A 26,524-nucleotide genomic window follows, 5' to 3' on the forward strand; every position below is an offset into this window, starting at 1 on the left:
ATGGCTAAGGTAGAAGAAATTAAGACATTTTAGATCTCCCTGTTTCTAGCTTCTCTATTTCTCCATTTTGTCAATTTTCAAAATACCTTTGAAGCAAGAGAAAAGAGAAGTCAGTGTATTATTTAAGCCAGAATCTGGAGATAAAATATAGAAAATTGGACTGCTCCACCCAGACCATCCATCCAGTTGGTAAATATCAAGAAAAATGGGGAAAACCCTCAAATGTTAATCTACTTTGACAGACTTACTCAGGTTTAGTTCGTTTTTTGCTTTTCAGTACTGTGGCAAGTCTCAGTGTAAAACCCGAAGCCCCTTTCCTTGAAAACAAGACCACTAAATGTATTTTGTGCAGACTTTCAGAAAAGTGCAGTGAAATGTTACAGTCTGGAGATGGTGGGTTGATTTTGGTTGCAGTAGTGTTAGGGGAGGTTCTTGCAAGGAGTAGAATAGACTGGGATCTCCACCCCTTGCTGCAGTTATAAAGGCAGTAACATCAAAGGAAGGAGCCAGGGAGGAGATGAAGAGCAAAATCCTTTCCTCTGGACCACTGGGTGAGGAATGCTGCAGAGCTGTTAAACTAGTAGTCAAGGAATTGTTTCATGGGAAGAGAACTTATCTCTTTCTTTTGTTTCCCAGTGAGAAAAATGTGGCTGAAGTTTCTTTTGGCTATTCTTCTCTGGAATGTAACAGCTGCAAAGGAACTTGAGCCGTAAGAACTACTCTATTACTACTATCATTATTTGTGAAAAGGCTTTAAAGACAGTGCTAATCAATGTTATCAGTTTTTCTCTAAATATTAAATGATGCCAGGGCTCATCTTTTATATCTGGAGATCTAAAGCAGAATGGGGATGGCAAGTGAATCACTCTCATTTAATCTGATCAGACCTTCCACCTATTGCAGAACTTCCATGGAAGTTGACATGTGTCCAGAAAAGGCAATAGCAGTAGTGACAGCAGGATGTTTTTGCTAAAACCAGGTGGGCCCAGGATCCAGATAAAGGGCAAAAGGACAAGAGCTGGGGGCAATACCAGAGCTGTGGGCAGTACTGAGCTGGGCTAGTTCAGAGCTGCAGGACAGTGAGGAGCATTGGCAGTGTGTCTTATTTAAAGTAACTGGTGGGTACTGAATAATAAGGGTGTTGTGTGTTTACTGTATCCTGCTGAAGCTGTTTCTCCCTTACATATGAATGTGATCACTTTGATGTTTGGATTTTACAGGCAGTATGTCCTTATGGTGCCTGCTGTCCTCCAAAATGACTCTCCAGGTCAGGTTTGCCTGCACTTCCTTCACCTCAACGAGACAGTATCCGTCAGAGTAATCCTAGAATACAGCTCTGTTAATACCACTATTTTTAATGAAACTGTGGCAGCAAGCAGTGGTCTACAATGCTTCAAGTTCAAGGTAAGTTAATTTTAGTTTATGTCCCCATGGAAAAGAAATATAAAGAGGGATGAGAAAATTAAAGCAGAGAGCACAGGAAAGGAACAAACAGAGAAAGAAATAAGACTTGTTAAAGGGAAAAGGAAGCATAGGAGAGTAACATAGTAACAGACAAGGAAGCATTTTTTGTAGACAAAAGTAATAAGAAAAAGCCCAAGAAAGGTGATGAAGTTGGTAGAAGTGAGATTGTGTCTCATTGTAGGAGCCCAGGCCACAGGTAATGTTGTTCAACAATGTTCTGGAGCAAACTACTTCAAAACTAACAACCTCCCCATGTTTTCCTATCTCTTCACAGGTTCCTTCTGTCCACTCTGCACCACTGGCTTTCATTTCCTTCTCTGCCAAGGGCACCACCATCAGCCTAGAGGAGCGGCGGTCAGTGATGATCTGGAACACAGATAGCATTGTCTTCGTGCAGACAGACAAACCCATCTACACACCAGGACAGACTGGTAAATGTCCACTTTGTCTATAATGTGACCCTTAGGAGGCAATTCCTTCAGACAGAATTTCTCTGTCTGGTGTTTTTCAGTCTCAGCTACATTCTAGGCAATTTCTTCAGAGTTTCTGTTAAAACTATTACAGTTATTTGCCGTGGAGCTTAGGGAATCATCTTCAGGATGTCAGGAGGCTGTCATCCCATGATCTCTATTATTTTCTTTATCCCTTCCTCCTAGGTGACAGAAGCTATCACTGCTTCTGTTTCTTTACTGGAGACAGGCCAGAACAGTGGTAAGAGGTGATTAGATCAATACCTGGCATAAAACAATGCTTCCCTCTGTGGTGCTGGGCAGTATCAAAATAGTCTAAGCAACCAGAGTAAATTGTGTTACTTTAGAACTAATTATAAGTTGTTAAAGACAAAATCATCCTATTTACATTCTGGCCTCCAATGTGTTTGGACTTTGGATTTTCATGTTGCATTCCTGCACTTAATCCCTTATCCATGCTTCTCACACGGCCATCAAGCAGAGCTCCATTTTTCTAGATCCACTCCTCAATTCATTCCCAGGCTTTAAGGTTTCTAGCACACACTATAGGAAGCAACAGAAGAAGACTTCTTTCCAGAGATTAGTGACGTAATGCAGCCAATTAGACTAGGTTAGTTTTACTTTAATTAGGATGAGTTCTATCTACACAGACACATAGTATGAAGAAAAGCTTACCAGTTGGACTTTGGTGTCACCAAGGTGTCCAATATGAGTTGTTTATTGGTCAAATGGCTGGTTGTGAGCTGGGGCAAGCAGCAGACAAAATCAAATTATGAAAAGGTAATGCGGTTCTTATTCCTTTCAGTGAGATTAAACCTTAATGAAAGTAAGCTTTTCATTACTAACATTAAAGGAAACTTTTATGAAAGAGTACAAGAACTTGATGCTAGGGAAAAGACCCCTATTCAAAGTCTGGGTGGGGTTCTTCTACCTTCAGGTGCATTTTATTATGTGTATCCTGTGCAAGCAGGACTGTTGGGAGATCCTGTGAAACTGAGAGTACTAATGAATACCAAACATCATGCTCATCCAAATAAACTATGGTCAATGCTAACACCCTGTTCCTTGCCTTTCCAGTGAGGTTTCGTGTTGTTGCCCTGGATTTAAATTTTAAACCTGTTCAGGAGAAGGTGAGTAACCAGTAATATTCCTCTGTATTTAAAATTGCTGGGAGACAACTTCTCAAATTTTGCATAAAGGATTGCTATGGATAAAATGAGATGTTGCAGAGACTAAATGCCAAAGAATTAACCTGATTTTCTAAGCACATGCTGTAATCTACCCTTTTAATTAGTGTCACAGGGAATAAGGCAAGTGTGTAGCAGTTTGAATTCCTGACACAACACCTTCTGTTGTCACTGGGAAAGAGGCCCAAAACTCCCTCCACATTGTTGCCGCAGACATTATCTGAGTTCTGGCCAGAAAGCCCATGGTTCAGTCTCCTGCTCTTACAGTTCAGCAAATATTGCTTGCAGACATCAGTAAATCACCCACCTGCCACTCTGCCCATTTTAGAAATGGAGGAAATAAAAAAAGAAAGTTTCTGCCACAATTATTTATCTCCTCAGAGGTATTCTTTCTACTGCCAGCAGTCTCTCTTCATGCTCATAGAGCATAAGGAAATTAATGGGAGGGTTATCACTGGCCTCCTCTCCTGTGCTTGTAATGCAGGAGACAGCACAGTGGTAGCAAAAGAGCTGGTGCTAATAAGAAGCCCAAATCATGGTTTGTGTGCACTTCTGTAACTCTGCTCACTCCTGGGTTCTGAGATTGCACTAAAACCAGTATGACCAGAAACTGCCCCACCATTCTCATTTCATCTCTCTCCTTTATGGAAGCTTCTTATTGAAGTAAAATTGCTGTTGAACTGATTAAAATAAGAGATAAGGAGATAAGGACCTCTGATTAATGGTATTGTACTGAATATTGATTATATACTTCTCACTGAGGAAGAAGAATTTGTGTTTGATCAGCCCCCTAATGTCTTCTTCTGTTCTGTTTTTTCCTCTTTCAGTACCCCTTGATTGCAATTCAGGTAAGAAATTTTTGTCTTTTTACTGCATTTACTCCAGGCACATGTCCTTACCTGGGTTTGAATGTGTCCATATACAGACAAATCTCACTGCTGAGTACACTAGAAGAAATTAACAGAAACTCCACAAAAAACAAGGATGCTCTTTGACCTTGACATGGAAAGCACATCTATAATAATTACAGCAGTCAAAATTTGTAGTGTTCTTATGCCTTTGATTCCCCTCCCCTTCCCCCAGTTTGCTCAACTTATTTGGGGGTATATCTTTTTGTAACTCTAGTGCTGCTAAAAACTGTGAACAAATATAGGTTCTGAATGCAACTACAAACTATGTCAGTACTTTCATGGCATTTTCTGATGATTTTTAAAACAATTGCTGTTCATGTCTAGACAGCATACTTACAAGTTTTCATGTTACAATGTGAAGTCAGGGGACTTTATTTTCCTCAACATTTACAGTGAGCATATACATCTCTTGAGCCCTCCATGTGTTTTTCTTCCAGTCGTTGCTGTAAAGAGCCAAGGAAATGGTGTGAATGAGTTTTCTTTAGTCTAGCTAGCATAACATATACTGAGAGGAAAATACCACCCCAGTGAATGCAGAAAAAAGCTTTCCTTTCTTCTTGCAGCTGGAAAAAAAAAAAAAAGCTGGGGTTGCTAAAGGCCAAGATTCGTGTGGGATAAACTTGCCTGAAGGGAAAGCACAAAGAAGATTTTCTTTCTCTCCCCTCTTGACACAAATCTAGAGCAACATATACTAAAGAGCAGGAAAGAGCAGTATTGTGCAACTTTCCCTGATGATTGAGACTAATAAGTAGGCTGGCAGAGAATGCCTAAATTGGGAACAATAGATGAGAATCTAACAACATTAATAATAACATGAATAATCAGAGTACAAAGGTGCAATTTAAATCAATGCACATGCATTAGGCAGCTTCTCCAGTGAGTTAAAGCAACCTGCTCTGTTTTCTTCTTTGTTGCTAGTTTTGTGTGCTGGTAGCAAAAGATTTCCAAGGAAAAAAACTGTGAGTCTCCATTTTGTTTTTTTCTTCAGGATCCAAGGGGCAACAGGATCTTGCAGTGGCAGAATGTGAAGTCAGAGTTGAACATTATTCAGCTAGAATTCCCACTCACTGAAGAGCCTATCCTGGGGAACTACAAAATTATTGTAGCAAAGAAGTCAGGAGACAAAACAAATCACTCATTCCTTGTGGAGGAATACGGTAAATGCCACCCATTTTTTTATTCAGCATCGGAAACATTATTAGAAATGAGCCCATACCAAGCAACCTTGATTGCTAAAACTTTGAACAGCTTCCTGGCAAATGCAGCTTCAATTAGTTGTCATTAAGAACTGGGGAGATTAAAAAAGAAAGAGAAAAGTTAACAAAACCCAAGAAAAAACTACTATTTTTCACACACTCAGCCAGCAAAATAATCTGCATAAGAAATCAGCAAATGGATCTCAAATTTCAGCGAGACAAACTAAATTTTTCCCAGTTATCTTCATGAACTTTCTTTTCCAAAGCTCTGCAAGGCATCTAGACATTACAGGACTCGTTCAGAAGTCCTGTCTTCTCTTCAAGTGTTGCAGAAATACTTTAGTGAGCCTTTTCAGATCAGGCCAAATTTTAATCATATTGCCACCCCAGTTCTGAGATCCCACTACCTCTATGACTAACAATAAGATATATCCTCATTTTTGCCTTCCTCTTAGGAGGGTCTGCAAATTTACATTATGCCAGTGTTGTTTTTTTTTCTTTTTATTCTTTGTCCTAGTGTTGCCAAAGTTTGATGTCACAGTCACTGCACCAGAAAGCCTTACAGTCCTGGATTCAGAATTCACAGTGAAAGTTTGTGGGTTGTAAGTACCACGTGCAGGGTTGTTAGGGAATATGCTGAAGTGAACTGGAAGAACTTCTCAAGGACTGGGGAAAGAGCCAGAGCTTAGAGAAGAAGCCAAAATATGTAGGACCCCAGAAGAGGTTGGTGAGGGTCAACTTGGTCATTGGAGCTTTCATTTATTTGTGTACTCATCTCATTTTATTGTATAAGTATTTGGTTCCATGTGGTGTTCTATGAGGTAGATAAATCTTTTGAGAGTAATAAATCTTTTGGTAAAGTAGGATATTTCCATACCCAACAACCCACTCCAGAGGGAGATCTTCATAAAGCAGAGCACCATTAAATTCTAGAGGGGATGTTATGGTTCCAGCTGTTTAACTCCTCCTCCAAGCTTGGTCCTTCAGAAAGACCTTGCTTAAACCAACACCAAGATCTTGTAATTTGGAATCCAGAGTTGGAATCCAGAGTTGAAATCCTGATCTCCTAGCAGACATGAGGAGTTTTGCTTTGATTTCAGTGAGTCTGAAGCTCCAGTTTAAGCTGAAGATTGGAGACAACAGTCTTAATTTGGTCAGTAGCCAGCTCTGTTCATTACATCTATAAAGGTATTTGTTTTTACATTCAAGATATAGCTTTGCTTCATAGGTTTAGGTGTGAAAAAGAACTAATTTTGTTGTCTGAGTTGTATTTTCTATTTTGTCCAAGCAGGAGAGTTAGGAAAAAACCTATTAAACTATTCCATGCTCTGACTTCCCATCTCACTGCTTGTTCTGGAAAACATATTAAGATCCTCAGATCTTATTTCCTCTTCCCCTAGGTACACCTATGGCCAGCCTGTTGAAGGGAAGGTCAAGCTCAGTGTGTGCAGGGATTTTGATTCATATGGGAGGTGCAGGAAAAGCCCAGTTTGTCAATCGTTTACCAAAAATGTACGATACATAATTATTATTCCTCTTTATGCTTGTCCTCTATGCTGTGTTCTTGTTTCTCTCCCTATGCCCATCACACTTTGCTTCTCTCTTTGATGTTTCTCTTCACCCTACTCATCTCTTTGCTTGTATGACTAGCTAGGAGGTCAGGGTACCTCTTTTCTCTTCTTGGCTTTCTGCAGACCTGAAGGATTGATATTTTTCTTCTTCATGACTCAGTTTCCCATAAACATGTATAAATCATGTTAAAAGTACTGGAAAAATACTCCACTCATTAAAGAAGAGTCCTGTGTGTAGTCAACACCCTTTGCAAGCTACAATCCTTGACAACAGGATTTGTTTTCTTCCCTGTCCAGCTGGAGACAGATGGTTGCCTCTCCCAGGCCTTCAGCTCCAACATCTTTGAGTTACATCGCACTGGTTACATGAGGCACATTGATGTGAAAGCCACTGTGACAGAGCAAGGAACAGGTAAGCCCTTCTAGACAGACAGAAATAGCAAAAGTGGTGTGGTCAAAAAGAAGAGTAGAAGATAGCCTCTGCTTGCTGAGTACAAGAATGTCTGCCTGAGGATGGTTGTTTTTACAAGCACAGTGATCATCTCCAGGCAAAGTCTGATGATGCTCTGTGCAGGGCAAAGTGAATCTTCTCATGACTCTGGGCATGTCTTCCAGGCCTGCAATTTACAGTTGCTGAAGTTATTTCCATAACTCGGGTGATGAGCACCATACAGTTTGAGAACACGGATCTCCACTACAGAAGAGGAATTCCTTACTTTGGACAAGTAAGCAAGAGCTTGGAGGGCTTGTATTGAAGATGGTTGACAGGCAATCACATAAAACAATGATGGCAACATCTAGGAGACTGTTTGGATTGGGGGAGAACACTCCCAACCTTCTTTCGTTACATGCAGTGCCCTACTGGTAATTCTGAATACAGAAGACTATTAGTTTATTCTAAATTTGATTCTGCCAGAAATACTTCAAATCAGAACAATTCATTAACTAGCATTTCTCTAATTTGCATTTTAAGCTTGCTATAAATCACTGCCTCTCCCTTCAGAACTGACCAATGCATGCCAGCCAGACATGAATAAAAACACCGGTGGATGAGGGAAGAAAGAGGGAAAGGAATTTAAGACACACACACAAAAAAAAATATCAAGGAAATATGACAACAGTTCCTGTCTCAGAAAGGTTTTTCATTATATTGTTTCATGACAATATCCACATAACTCTGTCAATGGTTTAAAGGGTAGGGACAAACCTCTCTTCTTCAGCTCAGCTTTTGTCAATGAGGAAAGGATAAGGAAGACCAGTAAGATCTCAGCTCTGAAAGGAGGCAAGACTGTCTTTCAAGGGTGGGGTTTTTTCTCTTCTGTAAAGTCCATATAACTTTCTTATTTGGTTCCCATTCCCACTCTGTTCTTTTTCTTTTTTTTTTTTTTTTTTTTTTTTTTTAAATCAAAATGAATCCTCATTTTTAGCAACATAGCATTTACTTAATGGGATCCATAAATTTGCTGGTTATTTGTTTGATTGTTTAACACTTAAACACCAGAGACAGTGTAGACACAATCATAAAAATGTTGAAAATCAAGATGTGGAGAAAAGGTTTTTAGACAATGAAAAGACCAGCAGCAGACTCTCAAGACTAAGAAAGGGAAAAAGGAAGGGAGAAAAGAAAACATATTTTTAAACTGGAAATGTATAGTCACAAGGGACTGATCGGGAAAGAGATGATGCAGGAAAGTTCTTGCTCCACAAAAGGACATTATCAATGGTGTGGCAGATGCTGAGAAAGCTCCTGCTCCAGACCTCTTAAGATAGCTCTGATAGTTGCCAGAAAGTGAAGAGAGACATTTCAGTTGTCAAATATTGCTTTGAAGGAAGATGAAAAAGTAATTCTGATGTTTGGAGAGCAAAGAAGTGCAAAATATCAGTATCTACATACAGATCGACAATACACTCAACATGTTTCTCATTCCCTTTTACAGATCAAGCTGACAGACAAAGACAACTCTCCAGTTTCCAATGAGGTTATTCAGCTATTTGTCAATAACAGGAATACAGACAACTTCACCACGGATCATAATGGCATTGCTGAGTTTAGCATTGACACATCTGAAATGTTTGATTACGATATCAGTCTGAAAGTGAGTACAAAACAAGGCTGAATAGAGACACACAGAGAGATGGCTGTTCTCAAACTGAACCCAAAAGAAGATTGGATGATTTAATTCCCGTAATAAAAATGTGCTTTCTTCATCTTTCTTCATGGTCTAGAGCTCTCAAAAACTACCATAAGAGGCCAGAGGAAAACATCTGAGCTGTTGCCATGCAATGGCTTGCTCAAGGCTGCTCTTTCCTTACCAGTCTGGCTTTAGATGCAGTTCTTATCTATATGCATTACATGAACTAATCATTTTGATGTCAGAATGTGATGATAACTTCCCTAGTGATATATGCTTGTTTTCCTTTTCTTCCCCACCCCCTCTCCTGTTCAGGCAGTTTATAAAACCAATGACCACTGCCACTATGAAGGCTGGATAGAGCCTTACTACCCAGAAGCGTCTCTCACCATCCCGCGCTTCTACTCTTGGACTAGCAGCTTTGTGAGGATTGAGCCCCTGTGGAAAGATCTGAAATGTGGGCAGAAGAGGATGATCACTGTGCACTATATCTTAAATATAGAAGGATACAAGAGAATCAACACCATGAACTTCTACTATGTGGTGAGTATGACATTGCGGGTTGGTTTGCTGAAAGGACTTTACTGGGCATCTATCTGGCAATCCACCCACAGGAATTACAGCAGTGAGTGCTCTTCATGGTATTCTCTGTCCCCCTTTTCTCTTCCTTTTGCTTCTGCTTTGTGACCAGCAACAAGGTCCTCAGCAGCAGCAGTGCAAGCATTCAGCATGCCCTAAGGCTTATGTTTAAACATTTAAGCATCTCATTTTAGATTGTCCTGTCAATGCACAATGAACTTGATTGCTGCTTTCTCCCTCCAACTTCTACCAACCCGTACATGTCTTAATCTTCTCTGCACAGGGTATGGCAAAAGGCAAGATTGTCCTTACGGGGGAAGTTAAAGTTCATATCCAAGCTGGTAAGTTAAGTTGCCAATCCATATTTTTGCATTAAAACAAACAACCAAACAAACAAACACTCAGATGGCTGAATACAGCAACTATAGGGAGGGCTGTATCTCTCCCCATCCATGTATGTATGCATGATAGTAGCACTACCACTAAGATCACTACAAAGTCAGATTTAGTCCAGCAATTACTTAATTTGATATTAGTCAAATAGTGTTCTCTAAAGATCTTCCCAAAGGATGACATAGGGAACACAGAGTGTCTGCTTTAGGGTCCTATCTGAATATGGCCACATGTTCATATCTACAATAAATCTGAGACCACCTGGAATAAACCCAGACCTGTCACCTCTTGGAAAATTGTTCAATTTAAGTCCACATCACTCCACTGACTGGTACAGTTGCATATCTGTTGAGTTTGGCTACTGCTACAGTAAATCTTTGATATTCCTTCCTTATTGGTGCCTTTATTTCTTCTAACAGGCCAAAATGGCACTTTCACCATTCCACTTGTGGTCAGTGAGAAGATGGCTCCAGCCCTTCGGCTGCTGGTGTACACCTTACACCCTGACAAGGAGCTGGTGGCAGACAGTGTTCAATACCCAGTTGAGAAGTGTTTCAAAAACAAGGTGAGATACAGCAAGATGCACTAAGATACAGCAAGCTGTCAGATAAATACAAATTCTTTGTGTATATATCCACAAGAGATTTCCAGTTTTGTTTCTTGTTTCCTTCCACTTCTCTCTACATTACTCCTTTAATTTTTCTTTTTTCTCTTTGGCCTCATATATTCCCTCTACTACTATCTCCTGGTCTTACTGTCAAAAGATATATCTTCTTTTAACATTAAAAACTTTTCAGGAGACCCACATAAGTCCCAAATGATTCTTGCCTCTCTTAAACTCCACTAAGGTTCCATTCAGTTTTTAGACTTTCTGTTCTCCAACATAGTGGACACACTTTAGACTTATTCCACTTCATCATTCAATCTAATTTTTTGCACTTTTTTTTTTTTTTTTTTTTTTTTTTTTTTTTTTTTTTTTTTTTTTTTTTGAGAAATGCAGTTTAGGTTTACCAGAACTAAATACACATTAAAAAGAAAGCCAAAATAGCAGTCTGAGGTTTAAGTATTTTTTTCTCTTTTTTTTTTATGGTACATTTTTATTCATCATTATAAACTCAGATTTCACCAGTATGATTGTTCTATACCTTAGCTCCTAAAAGCTAAAATGCATGAAACTATAGAACAAGACAAACCAAGTGACACTATACCAAATGTTTCTAACTACCCATTTCTATTTACCCCTTCTATTTTTTTCCTCTTATCTAAAACAAATGTGAAAAAGATTTTGTTCTGAATAGATGAAAAGTCTGTTTTATATATTTGCAAACATGGGCAATGGACCTTGGAAAAATATGATTTGTTCACTGTAGGGATCATTGCATGTAGTCAAGTCATAATAAGGTTTGATTTGATTTGATAATGACAGCAAAAAAATCACATTTTGTTTTAAATCACTTGAGGTAGGCTTCATTTAAGCTATCACAGGAATCTAAGTGTGCTTATTGCCTAGGTCTCTGTTATAACACAGGCCTGGTCAACAGCTACAGTGGAGACCAGAAATCCTCCTCCCAGAAGATCTTCTGTGCTGTAATCAAAAAACCTTCCATTCTCCTTCTTGCCTTCCTCTCATACACACAGTCAGAGCAGCCCTAGCAGCATGGGTTAGCCATGTCAACATCTGTTTGATGAATTTCAGGTCCACCTGGAATTCTCTGAAAAGCAGATGCACCCAGCTTCCAATGTCAGTTTGGTCATTGAAGCTGCTGCCAACTCCTTCTGTGCTGTGAGGGCAGTGGATCAGAGTGTGCTGCTCCTGAAGCCAGAGACAGACCTGTCCATGGAAATGGTAAGCTGCCAAATGCCTTATCTCCTTCCACTGGTTCTTCCTCCTTCTTTACAGTGTCTCTCCACTTGAGATCATTAGGCTGAGTTACAGTTCTACAGCTTCTGTGTACTGGTCATAAGCCATCTAGTAGGCAATAAACAGATTTTGTTTCCTGTGGATTGTAAGTCCTCTTTCATGTGGGATTTAGTTTAACCTGTGACTGGTCTCTGGCAGCACAACCCTCCAGCACATCCACTACTCCCAGTTCTGTGCCATCAGCAAACTTGCTGAGGGTAGACCCTTTCTGCAACATCCAGATGATCAAGGAAGATATTGAGCAAGATTAGACCCAGTACTGGAGTATCCTGTGGTATATTGCTGGTTACTGGCCTCCAACTAGACTTTGTGCCACTGAACAGTGCCCTCTAATCCCAGCCATTCAGCCATTTCTCAACCCGGGAAACAGAGCATGGTTTCAAACAGGCTGTCATCTCAGTTTTGGCAATTTGCAGTGTTTGACAGTGTAAGTAAGGTTGATATTTACATACCCACAGTTCCTGTTTCTTTACGCCTCACAGGTGTACAGCCTGCACCCCCTACAAGACTTTCACGGCTACGTCTTCCGTGGGTTCAATCTAGAAGAAGACTCCCAAGAGCCCTGTGTCTCATCTGACCACATCTTCCACAAAGGCTTGTATTACACACCTGTAATGTCTGAATTAGGCCCAGATGTGTATCAATTCCTCAGGGTAAATGTCCTATTCATTACTTAAATATGCTGAAGTGATTTTTTGCTTATGTAATGTTAGATTCTGCAAACAACCCTATTAGTAAAACTTATACATGACAAACTCTCCTCTTCGACCTCTATTCTCAATTGATTCTAGTGCCTACTGTGATTTTCCAGCACACATGAAGCTCCCAAAAGTCTCTGCATACATGTCTCTGGGCAGCTCTGTGGTGGAAACACAGTAATGGGAAAGAAGGAAGAATGGAACAAACCTCAGCTACAGTGTGGTTACAGCTAATGCTCAAATGTGTTTTTTGCAGGATATGGGAATTAAATTTTTTACCAACTCAAAGGTTCGACAACCAGTTGTATGCACTGGTGAGACTGTAAGGCGTCAGCCATATGTAGTGAATGCAGGACAAGTGGCTTCTGCACACCATGTCAAATCAGCAGGTAACACAGAGAACAGGAAAGAGATTTCACCTTTCTCCTTAAAGGAAGAGTATTCTTGTTATATGGACATGGACAGTACTCATCAATCACTTCGGTTTTCATATTAAATATTGGCCTGGCAGAGAACGAGATCATTTAAGCTAATGGCCAATGCCCAAGAGTCTTTCAGGTCTACGCTTCTGATCCATGTCCAGTTTCACACTGGGAATTGTTGGCAATTGGCAGTGTCACACAAAACTAACACTGTTGACATTGATTCCCTTCTGACCAGAGCTAGTTGGAAAAGACTGTGCAACAGTGAGAACAGTAATCAGAGCTAAGAGACAAGTGATCTGACTTTTAGCCCTAGGTCTTATGAGAGACCAAAATACTTCAAGTAATGTTTTCTTTTCCTTTGACATCAGGTTACACCTAACTGAAGGATATATTAGTAACATTTAATAATATTTGTGTGGCATTATGTATAGTCTTGGTTAGAAGGGAAATAGTAAATCCCTTACTGCCCTTCATACTGGCCCGTGTACATTCAAACCTGTCCTTTCTGGACATCTCCATTATATGAGACAGGTTTTACTAAATTCTCATTTTCTCTTGCCAGCTGAAGCTGGTAGGGAGGAACAAGAGAGGAGACTCCTCCTTGAGACTATTCGCGAATTCTTTCCTGAAACTTGGATTTGGGATATAGTTCCCATTAAGTGAGTACTGTTTCTTTCATATCTTTGCCTTGCTTTAGGAATTACTAAATATGTTCTCTGATGTCCTTCAAGGTGGCAATCCCTTGCCAACTCTTCTTCCTTTTTGGACCAGAAGACCTAGTTTTTCAATCATCAGCTGCCCATCTGCCCTTCTCTTTTCCATTATCAAATTAACAAAGATGTCCCTAAAGTCACCTGTTCTCACAATGTGTGTATCATGAGTCATATTCCCTTCCTCAGAAGAAGGAATCCTTCATTTAAAATACAGCTTTGCAGAACAAGAACTCAGTTGTCTTTCCAAACTCAAGGATATGATGGTCAGAAGAACTTTCAAATTGACTTTTCTCAAATTTTAGTGATAAATTCCAGGGAATGTATACGGGATTTCTGCAGATAGAATAAGATTTCAAAACTTGTTGCCTCTACTGAAAAGCAAGGTATCTGAAAATTACCCTTTCTAAAACTTTCATCCTTTCTTCTTTCCCATCAGCTCTACTGGAAAAGCCAGCATCTCATACACTATCCCTGATACCATCACCAAATGGAAGGCCAGTGCTTTCTGTGTGGAAGAGTTGGCTGGATTTGGCATGTCTGTGCCTGCCACCCTGACAGCCTTGCAGCCTTTCTTTGTTGACTTGACCTTGCCATACTCTATCATACGAGGAGAAGATTTCCTGCTTAGAGCCACTGTCTTCAACTACCTTGACCAGTGCATTAAGGTGTGTACTTCTGCCCACATTCTTAGACATTACCCTGTCTCCAAAAAAGCTGCAGCAAAATGACTGGTGCAGATGGTCGGATCTGCTCTTGACGGAGGTACTGCTCATTCTAGCTGACAACAGATTATCCTGGCTGGATTTGTCCTCAGAAACCAGTATGGAGCAGAGGAAGATCTTGTGAACTGTGACTAGGGCAGACCTGTAAATCAGCTGTCTCAAGACCCATAAAGAAAATAAACAAGCTCTGCAGAGTATCATTCACCATCCACAGTTATGAAAGCCATCAATGGTTTCACTGGGGTCTTTTTCCTTAGGACTCAGGTGTGCATAGGATGTTTAACATCTGTTAAGATTGTTGAGAGAGGCAAGAGAGGAAACTGTTCAGGTTACATTTGATGAATGATTAATCAAACATCATCATTCGAGGCCTTAAATCTGCTCTACACTTAACTCCAAATGTAAGCAGATAGTTCCTCACCCCCTCTAACAATAAAGCACCAACTGCAATATGGTACAAAACCTTCCTCCCATTACACTACTCTTTTTGTTCTCAGATTAATGTTTCACTGTCGGATTCCCTTGATTATGAAGCCAAACTCATCTCCCCAGAGGATGATGGATGTGTATGTGCCAAGAAAAGAAAGACCTATGTCTGGAATATTTTCCCCAAAGAAATTGGTAAGTGGTTTGAATCTACTGAGTTTTCTCTTCCAAGATTGATACTAATTTATCTCCCCCCTGAAAAAACTTAATCCTTTTCCAGCCTGGAGAGCTTGGTCCACCACTGTTCTTTCTAGTTGTTTGGATTAAAGAGTTTCTCCACAGCTTCAGTGTGTTTATCATTGCCATTTGTAGAGACCAGTTCTCTTCCCATATGTCTCACCTACAGTGACTGACCATTCATTATGTTGAACTACTTAATCTTATTAATCAGATGGAATTTCTTACTTTGTCAATCATCCTGCATGGTAGAGACCCATTTTTTTTTTTCTTTTTTTGCTGCTATTTTAGGTAATGTAGTGTTCAGCATTACTGCAGAGACCAAGGATGATAAAGCTTGTGGAGACAAAGCTCCCAGGAACATCAATATTGACTACAGGGACACCCAGATCAGAACACTGCTGGTTGAGGTACTGCTGACAGCTCTTACTGTTTGTCCTGTACTCCTTTTCATGAGGAAACTAAAACACAGCAGAAGTACCAAAAGCAAGTAAAAGGCTTTCAGGTTCCCCAAAGAACCCCTGGTACAGCTCCACCTTCATTTGGCTGGGATGGGGTCTGGCTGCTCAATCTAAGACCAAGTCCACTCCCACCTGATGTTCCCTTCCATGAGAATCAGTGGGTGTTGACAAGTGCATGTCTCCCTTGTGCAGAGGAGAAACTGGAAATGCGGGACTCCATCTCATGCCAACTCCCTTTTAGGAGCAGCCACATCATACATGAACTTTTAAACTGTTGCTCCAACCCACCTGTTTGATGATGTAGGAAGCTGGGGAAGGAGGTGGCTTTTTGCCACTGAATTTCTTCTGCATGCTTTTATCTCATCCACTGCATGTGTCCCTTCTTTCCATCTCCATGCAGCCTGAAGGAATCAGAAGGGAAAAGACTCAAAACTCCTTAATTTGTACAGAAGGTAAGGGTCACTGTCTTCAGAAGAACTGAAAGTTTGGAGTCTGCATTCTTTCCTGCAGTGTTTGTTGATGTTTTCCTTTCCCTTTTTCCCAGAATTGTCCATATGATAGCTACTATGAGTGTAATAGTTCAGTTCCCTGTTACCAAATTCCTGTGTGGTCTGGTGCCTATCACTGAGACAGCATCTGTGCTTTGTTCAGATGTGCTCAGATGCTGCAGGAAGGCTGCTATGAAGCTCTCAAAGGGACACAACCTTTCTGTGTAAATGACGTCCTGTGTTTCATTCATTCATGGTGACTGTTGTCCTCTATTCCATGGGTACTGTAGCTTACAGCTTTCCACCTCTGGTGAGAATGGGAGAGGGAGTGTGATGCTCCTTTCCACACCATCTCAGTGCTGACAGCAAACAGCTCCTAAGGTTTCCTGACTGGCCTGAAAGAGGAAAAAAAATCTCTTCTGACCCTCACCAACTCTAGCTCTGCCAATTCTGTCACTGAAGGAATCCCCAAGGGTCACAAATACTACAACCTGTGAGCACCAACCTCATCCTGTTTCACTGTTTTCTGTTGAGCAATGACAAAGGCGATACCACTTGATCTGTTTTTTAGAATTTTGATTTTTGCTGTGCCCCCTTCTTCTTGGTGAATGCTGTGAGTTTCACTTTATTGCTGTCTTTTATGTGCAATTTTGTACTGTGCAATTCGTGCCAGAAGCATTTCACTGTTATAATTAGTATTCCTATATAAATGACAAATGTTTTTGTCCACAGATGATGTAGTTATTCAAGATATAGCTCTAGAGCTACCTACAAATGTTTTGGAAGGATCAGCCAGAGCCTCCTTTTCTGTTGTTGGTAAATATATAATTAATAAAACATTAAAAAAAGAAAATATAGAAAATGTAACATGAAAGCTCTTTCAGTATTCAAAATGTGAGTTTCCACTCCTAGTGTGGGAAACTTTTGAGAAAAGAGACTGATTCTCATCTTGCCCAACAGTGCTCTGCATCAGCAAGATAAAGTTTAAATATCAGTTGCATCACTCTTCACTATTCTGTTAAAATTTTGTGCATTTGAAAGTCTTTCTCTGAAGTAGCAGCACAGCTCTGACTTATGACCTCGGCCAGATTTATGCCAGTACAGCATTTTTCTATACACCCACCTAAAAATCAGAGGTGCCAGTAGAGTCTATTCAGTCTTTTCAGGACATGGATTTGGTTAGACTCCTCACTAGCAATAAAATACTTGTTTTGTAATGTTGGTAACTTTTAGAACCTCATTCCAGAAATCCCTTGCTGGGTCTCTGCTACCTTTCCTAGAAATAACAATTAAGAGGTGGTCTGTGATGCATCTGCATTATCAACATCCCTTTGCAGTGTTAGCAGTTAATTTTGCAATAAATGTTTCCTGTAAGTTCCTTTCATTTCCAACAAGAAGTATCTGCCTAAAGTGGCACCAAAATAAGGAGTGTTTCTGGTAAGGGCAATTTAGACAGTTTAAGGAGAGGCAGGGAAGGGATTCTTTGTTGGCTGCAAAGCAGAACAGAACTCGGCCCTGAAAACTTCCAGTTTGTTTGGAAGGCTCCCAACCCCTGCTAGGCTTTTAGGACTCTGCCTGTGGAGTGGAAATTACTGGCAATTTCAGTGGCCATGAGTTGTGCTAATACCCCCCTCTCATCTCCTCTTCCCCAGGTGACATCATGGGCACTGCCATGCAGAACCTGCACCAGCTTCTCCAGATGCCTTTTGGCTGTGGGGAGCAGAACATGGCCCTCTTTGCACCCAACATCTACGTTCTGGACTATCTGAACAAGACAGGGCAGCTGAGTGAAGAGGCCAAATCCAAGGCCATTGGATATTTAGTGAGCGGTGAGAGCTTTGTTGTGTCCTTACAATGTGTGCTGAAATTCCTGTTGAGGGCCAGTGAGTGGAAGCAGCAGCAGCAGCATGGCTATGCTGGACAATGGCATCACAGTTGTAGCACAGTCCAGCAACTCAAGGATTTGCCCTGAACAAGACATTTTTTTACTTCTCTTTATCTTCTTATCTTATGCTTTTTTGCTGACATTTAACTGCCATGTTTCCCTTAAGGTTTTGTCTTTCAGTCCCCTTCTCCTTTCCCACTAGGCACAGCACGTACTCTGATCCTGTATATTTAGTTGGAGCATAGAGCTGAGATCTTGCTTATTCTCTCAGTGTTTCTGCAAGACAAGACGTTCCATACTTCCATTTACAGCATCCCTTAGAGATTCCCTCCTGCTTGGTAGATATACATTGCCTTCCCATTCTTTCCCCCTGTGGTTTCAGATAAATACATTAGTAAACAAAATAGGATTTTGTTTTACATCCAAGAATACTTTCTTTTCCATGTTCTTGCAGGCTACCAGAAGCAGCTGTCCTACAAACATCCTGATGGGTCCTACAGCATCTTTGGTCCCAGAGATAAAGAAGGGAACACCTGGTGAGTGACTGGGAGCAGAATTGGCTCAGAGGCGAATTTGCATTCAATTACTATGGTGCAGGTAAGAGGCAGCTTTACTGGCTGAATCAGGTGTACAGAGCTGTCTAGGACTGGAGGTTGGAAAATACTAAAGAAAATGTCTCTCCATCCTCTGCCAGGTCGGGTGCATGAAAAGAAGTTGATCCCTAAAGACCCAGCTGACTTTCTGATTCATGCACCTGCTGTCTCCTATGAAGCCCATTGCACTGTGGTGCTCTGCAGACAGGATCAGCCACAGAGTGTGCTGGCCATCCTTCCCATGTCCCATCTAGCTACTGCTCCTTTAACTATTCTCTCTCTGAGAAGCACACAAAAAGAAAGCAAGCCACCAACACACTGCCTGTAACTCTTAATGCTCTTCAACAGCATGAACGGGAGGGCTGATTTCTTCTGTTTCTTCTAGTGCTCATCTCACAGCTTCATCTTTCCTTTGCAGGCTCAGTGCCTTTGTGTACAGATCATTTGCACGAGCTGGTCACTTAATCTATATTGATGACCGTGTCCAGTCCCAAACCCTGCTGTGGCTGACAAGCAAACAGAAGCTGGATGGCTGTTTCCGGAGTGTTGGGACACTCTTCAACAATGCCTTGAAGGTAGCAGAGAATTACTACTAGGTCAAATTTATAATTTTCATTAGGAATATATTTTCCTATTACTGCCAAAAATGATATTTCACTCCAAATGCCTGTCTTCTTCCAAGGGCTAATTCTTCACATTTTATAATTACTATTTTCAGCTCAGCTTTCATACACCTACTATACATGTTACGTGCACCTGAGATAGGGTTACAGGACTGCAAGCTTGAAGGAGTGATGTTTTTGGACTTAAGGGCAAAGGGCTTCTCTGGATTTCTCAGCTACTCAAGAGTTATGCAAATGCTCTCCTTCCCTTTGGGCTATCTCCAGAACTATCCACACTATCTCAGCTGGGACATGGCAATTAATATTTACATCTGTGGCATTTAGTGATTATTCCTCTCTCCATGTTTTTTTCAGGGAGGAGTAGATGACGAGCTGTCGCTTTCTGCCTACATCACCATTGCCATGCTGGAAGCTGGGCACTCCAGCTCGGTAAGGACACTTACCTGATATTCAGATGGAACTGATCACAGTTGTTGCCTTGAGTCCAGCATCTGCTAAATTATCTGAATAGTAAAGAGAGAGAAAGAGAGGGAAAGAGCTCCCAGAGTAGGTGACCATGCTCTGTATCTCCACTAGTTGCTGTGATAGAGAAAATCCCTATCTCTATACCTCTTAAACCACCAGTCTTCGAGCAGCAACTGTACAAACTTCAGTGGGATTAGATCTTCTATTTGTGAGACACAAAACATTTAGTGACACCCTTTAGTTTCCAATAAAAATACTTGACAGGTAGTAACCCACACACTATGGCTTAGCCTCAAAGACAGCCCAGTCAAGAAAGTAAGTTGTTGCAGGTAAATCTATAAAATATACAAATGGAACTAAAAGATATGTGTGAAAAACAAATCTCCATCAGAGCAAAAGCTGTTCTGTCCTTTTCAAAAAGTTGGCAGTGCAAAGGTAACTACAGAGGAGATGTTGGACTTCAATACATGAGTTAGATTCCACTTTTTCATATTCTTTCTGAGGACACAGAGTCAAGCTGTATATTTTTTGTGGGTGTATACCTAGTACAACCTCGCAGAAATAAAGTTACACCAAAGTCAATGAGGACAGAAACCACTAAGTTAGATTTGTTCAAGACAACAAACTCTTGACTATAGAAATGCAGAGCAAATAATTATCATGGAGGCAAGCAGAAGCAATTATCTGTGAAATACCTAGATCAACCTCATCAAGAGCCCCATTGAAAGCTACTTGATTTTTTTTTGATGTTTCCTGCAAAATCTCTCCTTGAACAATTCTGTATTCTCTCCCCTGAAGTCATTACACAAGCTGAAGTCCCACTCTTGTTGCTGTGATAGTGACAAGATGAGGAACAAGTTTAAAGAAAATAAATTTTTGAGGAGGTTAAGACCATTATCCTGAATTAGACCTATATGTTTTTTTGTTTTTAAGTACCCTGTAATCCGAAATGCCTTTTTTTGTCTGGAGACTGCATCTGAGAAGAGTATCAGTGAAGTTTACACTCAGGCACTCATGGCCTATGCTTTCTGCTTAGCTGGCAAGGCAGAAAAATGTGAATCATTCCTTAAAGAGTTGCAGAAATCAGCAAAGGAAGTTGGTGAGTTTCAGTCATTTGGGGAATTTGGGAGGTGAGAAGATGGAACAGATCTTACTGATGGTCTAACCTTGACAATATTGAGAGTGTGGGTACATGAACCAAACCACACGAATAATCTGTGGAGTTAATCTGCAGTGCATACATTGATCTGCAAGGAGTCCTTTTGAGGAAGAGACCTGGACACAGTGAGACTCCAAGGCAGTACAGAGCAGTGACAGTTTAATCAATACTGGTTCCTCTTTTCATTTATTCAGATGGCTCACAGCACTGGGAGCAGGAGGAGAGGTCTCCATCAGGCGAATCTCCCTCCTTCCTTGACCATGCCCCTTCAGCTGCAGTTGAGATCACCAGTTACGCGTTGTTGGCATTGCTCTACAAACCCAACAGGAATAAAGAAGATCTCACAAAGGCCTCACAAATTGTGCAGTGGATCATCAGGCAGCAGAACCCCTATGGAGGTTTCTCTTCTACCCAGGTGCCAAAACTACCTTCCACTCCACAGCTAGTCCTGGGAATCAGGTCACTGTTTCTGGGTTCCAGCAAGGCTCTGACTACCTAGTCCTTTTTCTCTTTCTTACTTGCTGTCCCTGAGAGAAACTAAACCTTTATATTAGGAGACCAAAATACTTTTTCCCCCTCTCTTCTTAACTATAGAAAGGTTAAAACCATACAAGAGTAATTTGACTAGTAATAAATTCAGATATTTGTGTTGGGGATGAGCCTAGAAAACACCAAGTCCCACCAGTTAGATGACCCATGAGTTCTGTGTAGCTCCTCAGAAAACACAGGCTTCTTCACTATGAAAAACTCTAGAAGTGGACTCTGCTGCTCAGATTTTATGTTCGGAGACTCCTGTATTAGGAGAAAGAGTCTTCTTTCCTTTGTGTGGAGACTCTTGTATTAGGAGAGAGATTCTTCTATCCTTCATGTAAAGCATACATGAGAGAATGAAATGGCTCCTTTTGTATGGGAACCCTGGAATTATACACAAATTCAGGAAGGAGTAAATGTGATTGGTATTGCAACAGTGACTTTGATCTCCCCCGCACTGGTCACACTGTGTAGCCAATTGTCTTTTATTATTTTCTTTTTCTTCAGGACACAGTCATTGCCCTTCAAGCACTCGCTGCTTATGGTGAGGCCACCTACAACTCTGCTTCACAAAGCAGAGTCAAGATCACTTCTGAGAAGCCTTTTGAGAAGGTATTTATTATCAACAATGAGAACAGGCTCCTGCTGCAACAGACTGCCCTTCCAGAGGTCTCCGGGAAATACAGCCTGACAATGAATGGCAGTGGATGTGTATTTATGCAAGTAAATGTCTGCTTTCTTCTTCATTGTGTCTCACATTTTGGACACAGGATAGCCATTGTTTTGATTATTTTCTTGCTGACTTCTCTTTATTTTTCCTAATTGCTTGATTTCCCGAAACTGTTTATTTTTCCCCATCCCACATTCTGAGTCCTGGGGAGCTCTGGCATGTAAAAAGAGTCCTTTCTGATCAACATCTGGTTTCTTTCTGGGAAGTGACTCCAGGTAAAAGCACCTTCATTGTTAAAATGCAGAAGTCTTATGTGTTCATTGTTGATGTAAGCAAGGATCTTCCTCATAAAACCAAGTGCAACATTGCCAGAAAAATTCAGTACCTCTGACACTTGTTTTTTTGGAATGCAAAGAAAACTTTTGGCATTCTTGAACAAAAGGGTTTTTTTATCTCTTCCAGTCAGCACTGAGATACAACATTCACCTTCCAGAGGGGTCCTTTGGATTTCTGCTTTCAGTACAGACGTCAAATGCTTCCTGCCCACAGGACAGACCAGCAAAATTTGATATTGTCCTCGTAAGCAAGTAAGGTGCCAGCAGCAAACCAGCTGCTCAGATGACAAGACACACAGAGAACGTTGCTGTGTGTTTTCACTTCAGCTGATGAAGTCAAGAACCACAAGCTGATCAATATGCTGATTATAGCAGCCTGTAAGACACAATATCCTAAAAGACCACTGACAGGGCCCTCTGTTGTTTCAGTTACACAGGGAAACGCAACAGCTCCAACATGGTCATTATTGATGTGAAGATGCTCTCTGGCTTTGTTCCTGTTAAGTCTTCCCTGGATAAGGTAACCTTAGAGGAGCAAGGCTAAATTACTCCCCACAGGGACAGAGAAGAAACCAGAGGCATGGTTAAGAACCATTCAGTCACAGACCACGCGAGGTGTTTGCATGGCTGCACTATTTGTTACTGGGTGGAGGGAAAGCCCTGCAGGGAGCTTTGAACACACAGACCTTCCTGTATTTAAAACTAGGAAGGGTTTCAGCTCAAGCCTGAGCAGCTGGCAGCTGCAACTGGGGGGTTGGCACTGCCCAGGTAGGGGAAGGGTGGGAAACCTCTCAGACTAGCTCTGAAACATAGATCACACCACAGTCAGGCAGAATTCCCCAAGTGAATTGCGGTGACTTGTGCATTTGAGCTCATACACCCAACTAAGTCAAGTGGTAGGTTTTTTGTCCATCCTTTCAGCAACATTTGGACTAAAAGTCAACTACCAGCCCTTGAAACTTGACTAAGAGAAGAATGAATACCACAGACATGGAGGAGTAGGGTCTGAGGCAGCACTTGTTTTGTAATGTTTTGCAAATATATTTATCTCCATTTTCTTGTTTCACAGCTCCTTAACAGTCGCACAGTCATGCAAGTAGAAAACAAGAAAAATCACGTCCTCCTTTATCTGCAAAATGTAAGTTCTGGTCACTTTCTATTTGATTTTCACAATGGATGGAGTCAGCATGTAATAGGTGTAACCACAATATGGATAGACCCTATATGGTGTATTTATCATGTTCTCTTCCTCAACAGTTTTCTACTGCAATCACTAAGCTGCTTACTTCCCAAACTGCATGTAACATCCCAACCTTCCAAACAGCTTCAGACTGACACCTGTCCTACCAGCCACTAAAAAAATCAAAGAAGTTAATTTTTTAAAAAAGCACATTGAAATTAATCAAAATTCTTCCTCCTTTCAGTATAAAGCAGATAATCACCATAAAAGAGGTTCCCTTGTGGGTATGTCTCTTTGGTAGACTTCTTATAAACCTTGGTCTTTCCAACAGGACAGGAAACACTGTTTTCATTCTCCTCTGGAAAGATTTTCTTTGCTTCCCTTATATTCGATCATTGCAAAATTTTACTTGTAATCTAATCCCTGAATCGGAATTTACTTAGCAAATAATTTGTTCAAGGCACTGTAGAACTAACAGAAGCCTATACCAATAGGAAGCCAATACCCCAGTGAGGGACAGTGTAAATTGATTCCCAGATTCTTGGTGGCACATAATGTTCATGTCTGAAATGGGAGGGATTGGAATACCAGACTTTATCATCCTGACCATTGGGAGATCCTGGAAAATTAAACTCAGTCCCTTTGGACAATTTTCCCAGCTTTGGCAATAGGGTATGTAATATTTACAGAATCAGGTGATACAAGCAGAACAGAAAAGCTATTAACTTTTCAGTTCAGTTTCACTTTGGACTCTCCAAACATATTTAGATAATGGCTGTCCCACATCTGCAGGTGTGACATCAGTGGGATTTGGAATACGCAACCTGTCAGTTACCACCCTTGTCTGCTCTAGATGGCGTACAAATAAAAAGACTGATGTGATCTCTGACCTTCCATTCCAGATCTCACAGAAGAAAAGGAAAGAAATCACTTTCTCAGTTGAGCAGGACTTTATAGTGACCCACCCCAAGCCAGCTCCTGTGCAGATCTATGATTACTATGAAACAGGTATGTCTTTGATTTTAACCAGCACTCTTCTGAACTCCATCAGTATCTGAATCTAGGGCCAGGGGAGAGACTAATTTCACTTCACTGGCCTTGGTCTCATGCCCAAGGTGACCAATAGGCATGACTAGAAAGTTATGAAAATAAATGCACCAGAATAAAGGACATTCCAAGGATCTCCAGTTTAAGCATGCATAGGTTATATTTACCTCCAGGGAAAGGCACATGAAGTGTTCTGCAGGGTAACAAGAATGTTGCTATTCTTCTTCTCCAGAAGAGTATGCTGTTGCTCAATACTCATCACCTTGCAAAGAGGCTGTTGCAGAAGTGGACTAAGGATTCAAAAAGGTAAGTGAAAGCCAGAAAATAACCAAACAAGCAGATAAGAAAGTGAAGTATAAAGCAGTAAAAGCAGAGTAGAACAGTTACCATTCTCAAAGAAATGAACTCTCCATGAAGCTTCTCAGAAAACAGGCAGACAGTGGCCAGATCCTGTCCCATGACACCAGTGGAATCCAAGTGGGGACCACGCTGTTGTCCATGGGAAGAGTTTAGCATCTAGAATGAAAGCCAAAGTGCAGAATAATGGAAAGGCTGGAAATACCTTCAAAGTTTCTTCAAAAGCACAGATATGCACCAAAGAATCATTTACCTATGGCCATCCTTGAAAGTCTTCCCTCTGGAGCCTATGCTTCCCAGGCCCAAGCAAGGTTTTCCACATGGACTAACAGAAGTTTTTCCTTGGACAGTTAATATATTATCTGAAGAGAACACGAAGTGACATGAAACATGGAGGCAGTATAATAACCAGTCAGAGGTATGAAAGTATGGTGGTGCCTGGCTGTAGAGGAGGTCAGGTCTGCATCCTGCTCAGCACAGCAATTCTGCTGGCTCCACCTGATCAACAGTTTCTGAGCAGTTCAGGCGTAACTTGCTGCAAGACCTTAGTGCAGCTTTTTTTCCATTTCACACAGAAAGAACTGACTAGCCTGCATTTTCAAAAAAAAAAAAAACAAAAACAAAAACAAAAACAAAAAAAACAAAAAACAAAAAAACAAACAAAAAAAAAAAAAAAAAAAACAAACAAAAAAAAAAAAAAAAAAAAAAAAAAAAAAGCAAACAAACAAAAAAAAAAATGTTTTGTAACCTGAATCTATTGGTTTGTTCTCATTGAGGTTATTTTCTTTTGGATTTTCACCTGCAGGAGCACCATAAATGTTGAACAAGTGTCCAAGCACCCTATTTTCTTCTGTCATGAAGTCCTGGAAAGGACCACTGCACCTTAGGAATCACAGTGGGACTCTGTGGCATTGATTGAGCTAGTATCTGATTCTCTGTTTCTTTTCACAGCACATCTCTCCAGCTCTGTAACATAATCTTTGAACCAATAAACATTTTTACATTGGGCATTGGCTTTTTTTCAGTGTCATAGGACAGTCATTTTGATGATAGTCCACCTGTCATGACTGCTGGCTGGGGGAGGATGAGGAGAGGAACACTTCTGTCCTTCCTGCAGCACTCTGCTGCATCCCTCAGCTACAGCTGATAACCACTGGCCACCACTGCAATACCATCGTGTTAGTGCTCCCCACATCCAGAGATTGCACCCACTGCTCATGGCTGCTGGACAGCCCCTCCTCACCTTTCCCAGCTCTGTGGGGGCACTGCCTTTGCTCCTGTGGCATGAGAGCAGGGGTTTAGCTGTGGACATCAATGGAGTAACTCTACATCATGCTTAGCAGGGGACAGGGTGAGGAAAGGGGCAGCTTGGCCTCCAGACCTGGTGGTGTCCGGGTCCACATCCTGGATCTCAACCTGCCAGACCCTCCAGTCCATAAGTCTGGCCAGAGTTTGTCCAAACCAGGCCACGATGGAGCATGGTCCCAGCCACCATCAGCAAGCCTCCCCATTTCCCGCACCTCTTGTCATCCCCTACTTCCCCACGCTTGGAGTCGTGCTGGTTTCTGCAAACACTGACACGCTAGCGGAACTGCGTGTGGGCTTGCATTTTTTTATTTTTTCCCCCCAATGAAAATTAATTATCCGGTCAACACAGGATATTCCTCTCCCCAAATCAATTTTTT

At 41.1% G+C, this 26,524-nt stretch overlaps 1 protein-coding gene across 1 annotated transcript; it reads left to right on the forward strand.

Moving 5' to 3' along the window:
• On the forward strand, positions 1 to 24,776 carry LOC310906194 (ovostatin-like; the record flags this gene model as incomplete). The annotated part of the gene is made up of 36 exons (XM_083855255.1): positions 1 to 9; positions 585 to 709; positions 1,221 to 1,404; positions 1,739 to 1,895; positions 3,012 to 3,064; positions 3,949 to 3,969; positions 5,021 to 5,189; positions 5,746 to 5,830; positions 6,629 to 6,740; positions 7,097 to 7,211; positions 7,415 to 7,524; positions 8,737 to 8,895; positions 9,247 to 9,474; positions 9,794 to 9,851; positions 10,323 to 10,468; positions 11,600 to 11,749; positions 12,307 to 12,477; positions 12,779 to 12,911; positions 13,510 to 13,606; positions 14,097 to 14,325; positions 14,880 to 15,003; positions 15,337 to 15,455; positions 15,907 to 15,958; positions 16,727 to 16,810; positions 17,647 to 17,823; positions 18,334 to 18,415; positions 18,891 to 19,047; positions 19,450 to 19,524; positions 20,494 to 20,659; positions 20,914 to 21,134; positions 21,758 to 21,973; positions 22,383 to 22,507; positions 22,685 to 22,775; positions 23,325 to 23,393; positions 24,338 to 24,443; positions 24,715 to 24,776. The coding sequence occupies 36 exons, from the start codon at positions 1 to 3 to the stop codon at positions 24,774 to 24,776; spliced, it is 4,437 nt and encodes a 1,478-aa protein (XP_083711381.1).
• Between the last annotated feature and the right edge of the window lie 1,748 nt (positions 24,777 to 26,524).

Source organism: Zosterops lateralis, assembly GCF_965231275.1.
Source record: "Zosterops lateralis genome assembly, chromosome: 2".
Taxonomy (NCBI): Eukaryota; Metazoa; Chordata; class Aves; order Passeriformes; family Zosteropidae; genus Zosterops; species Zosterops lateralis.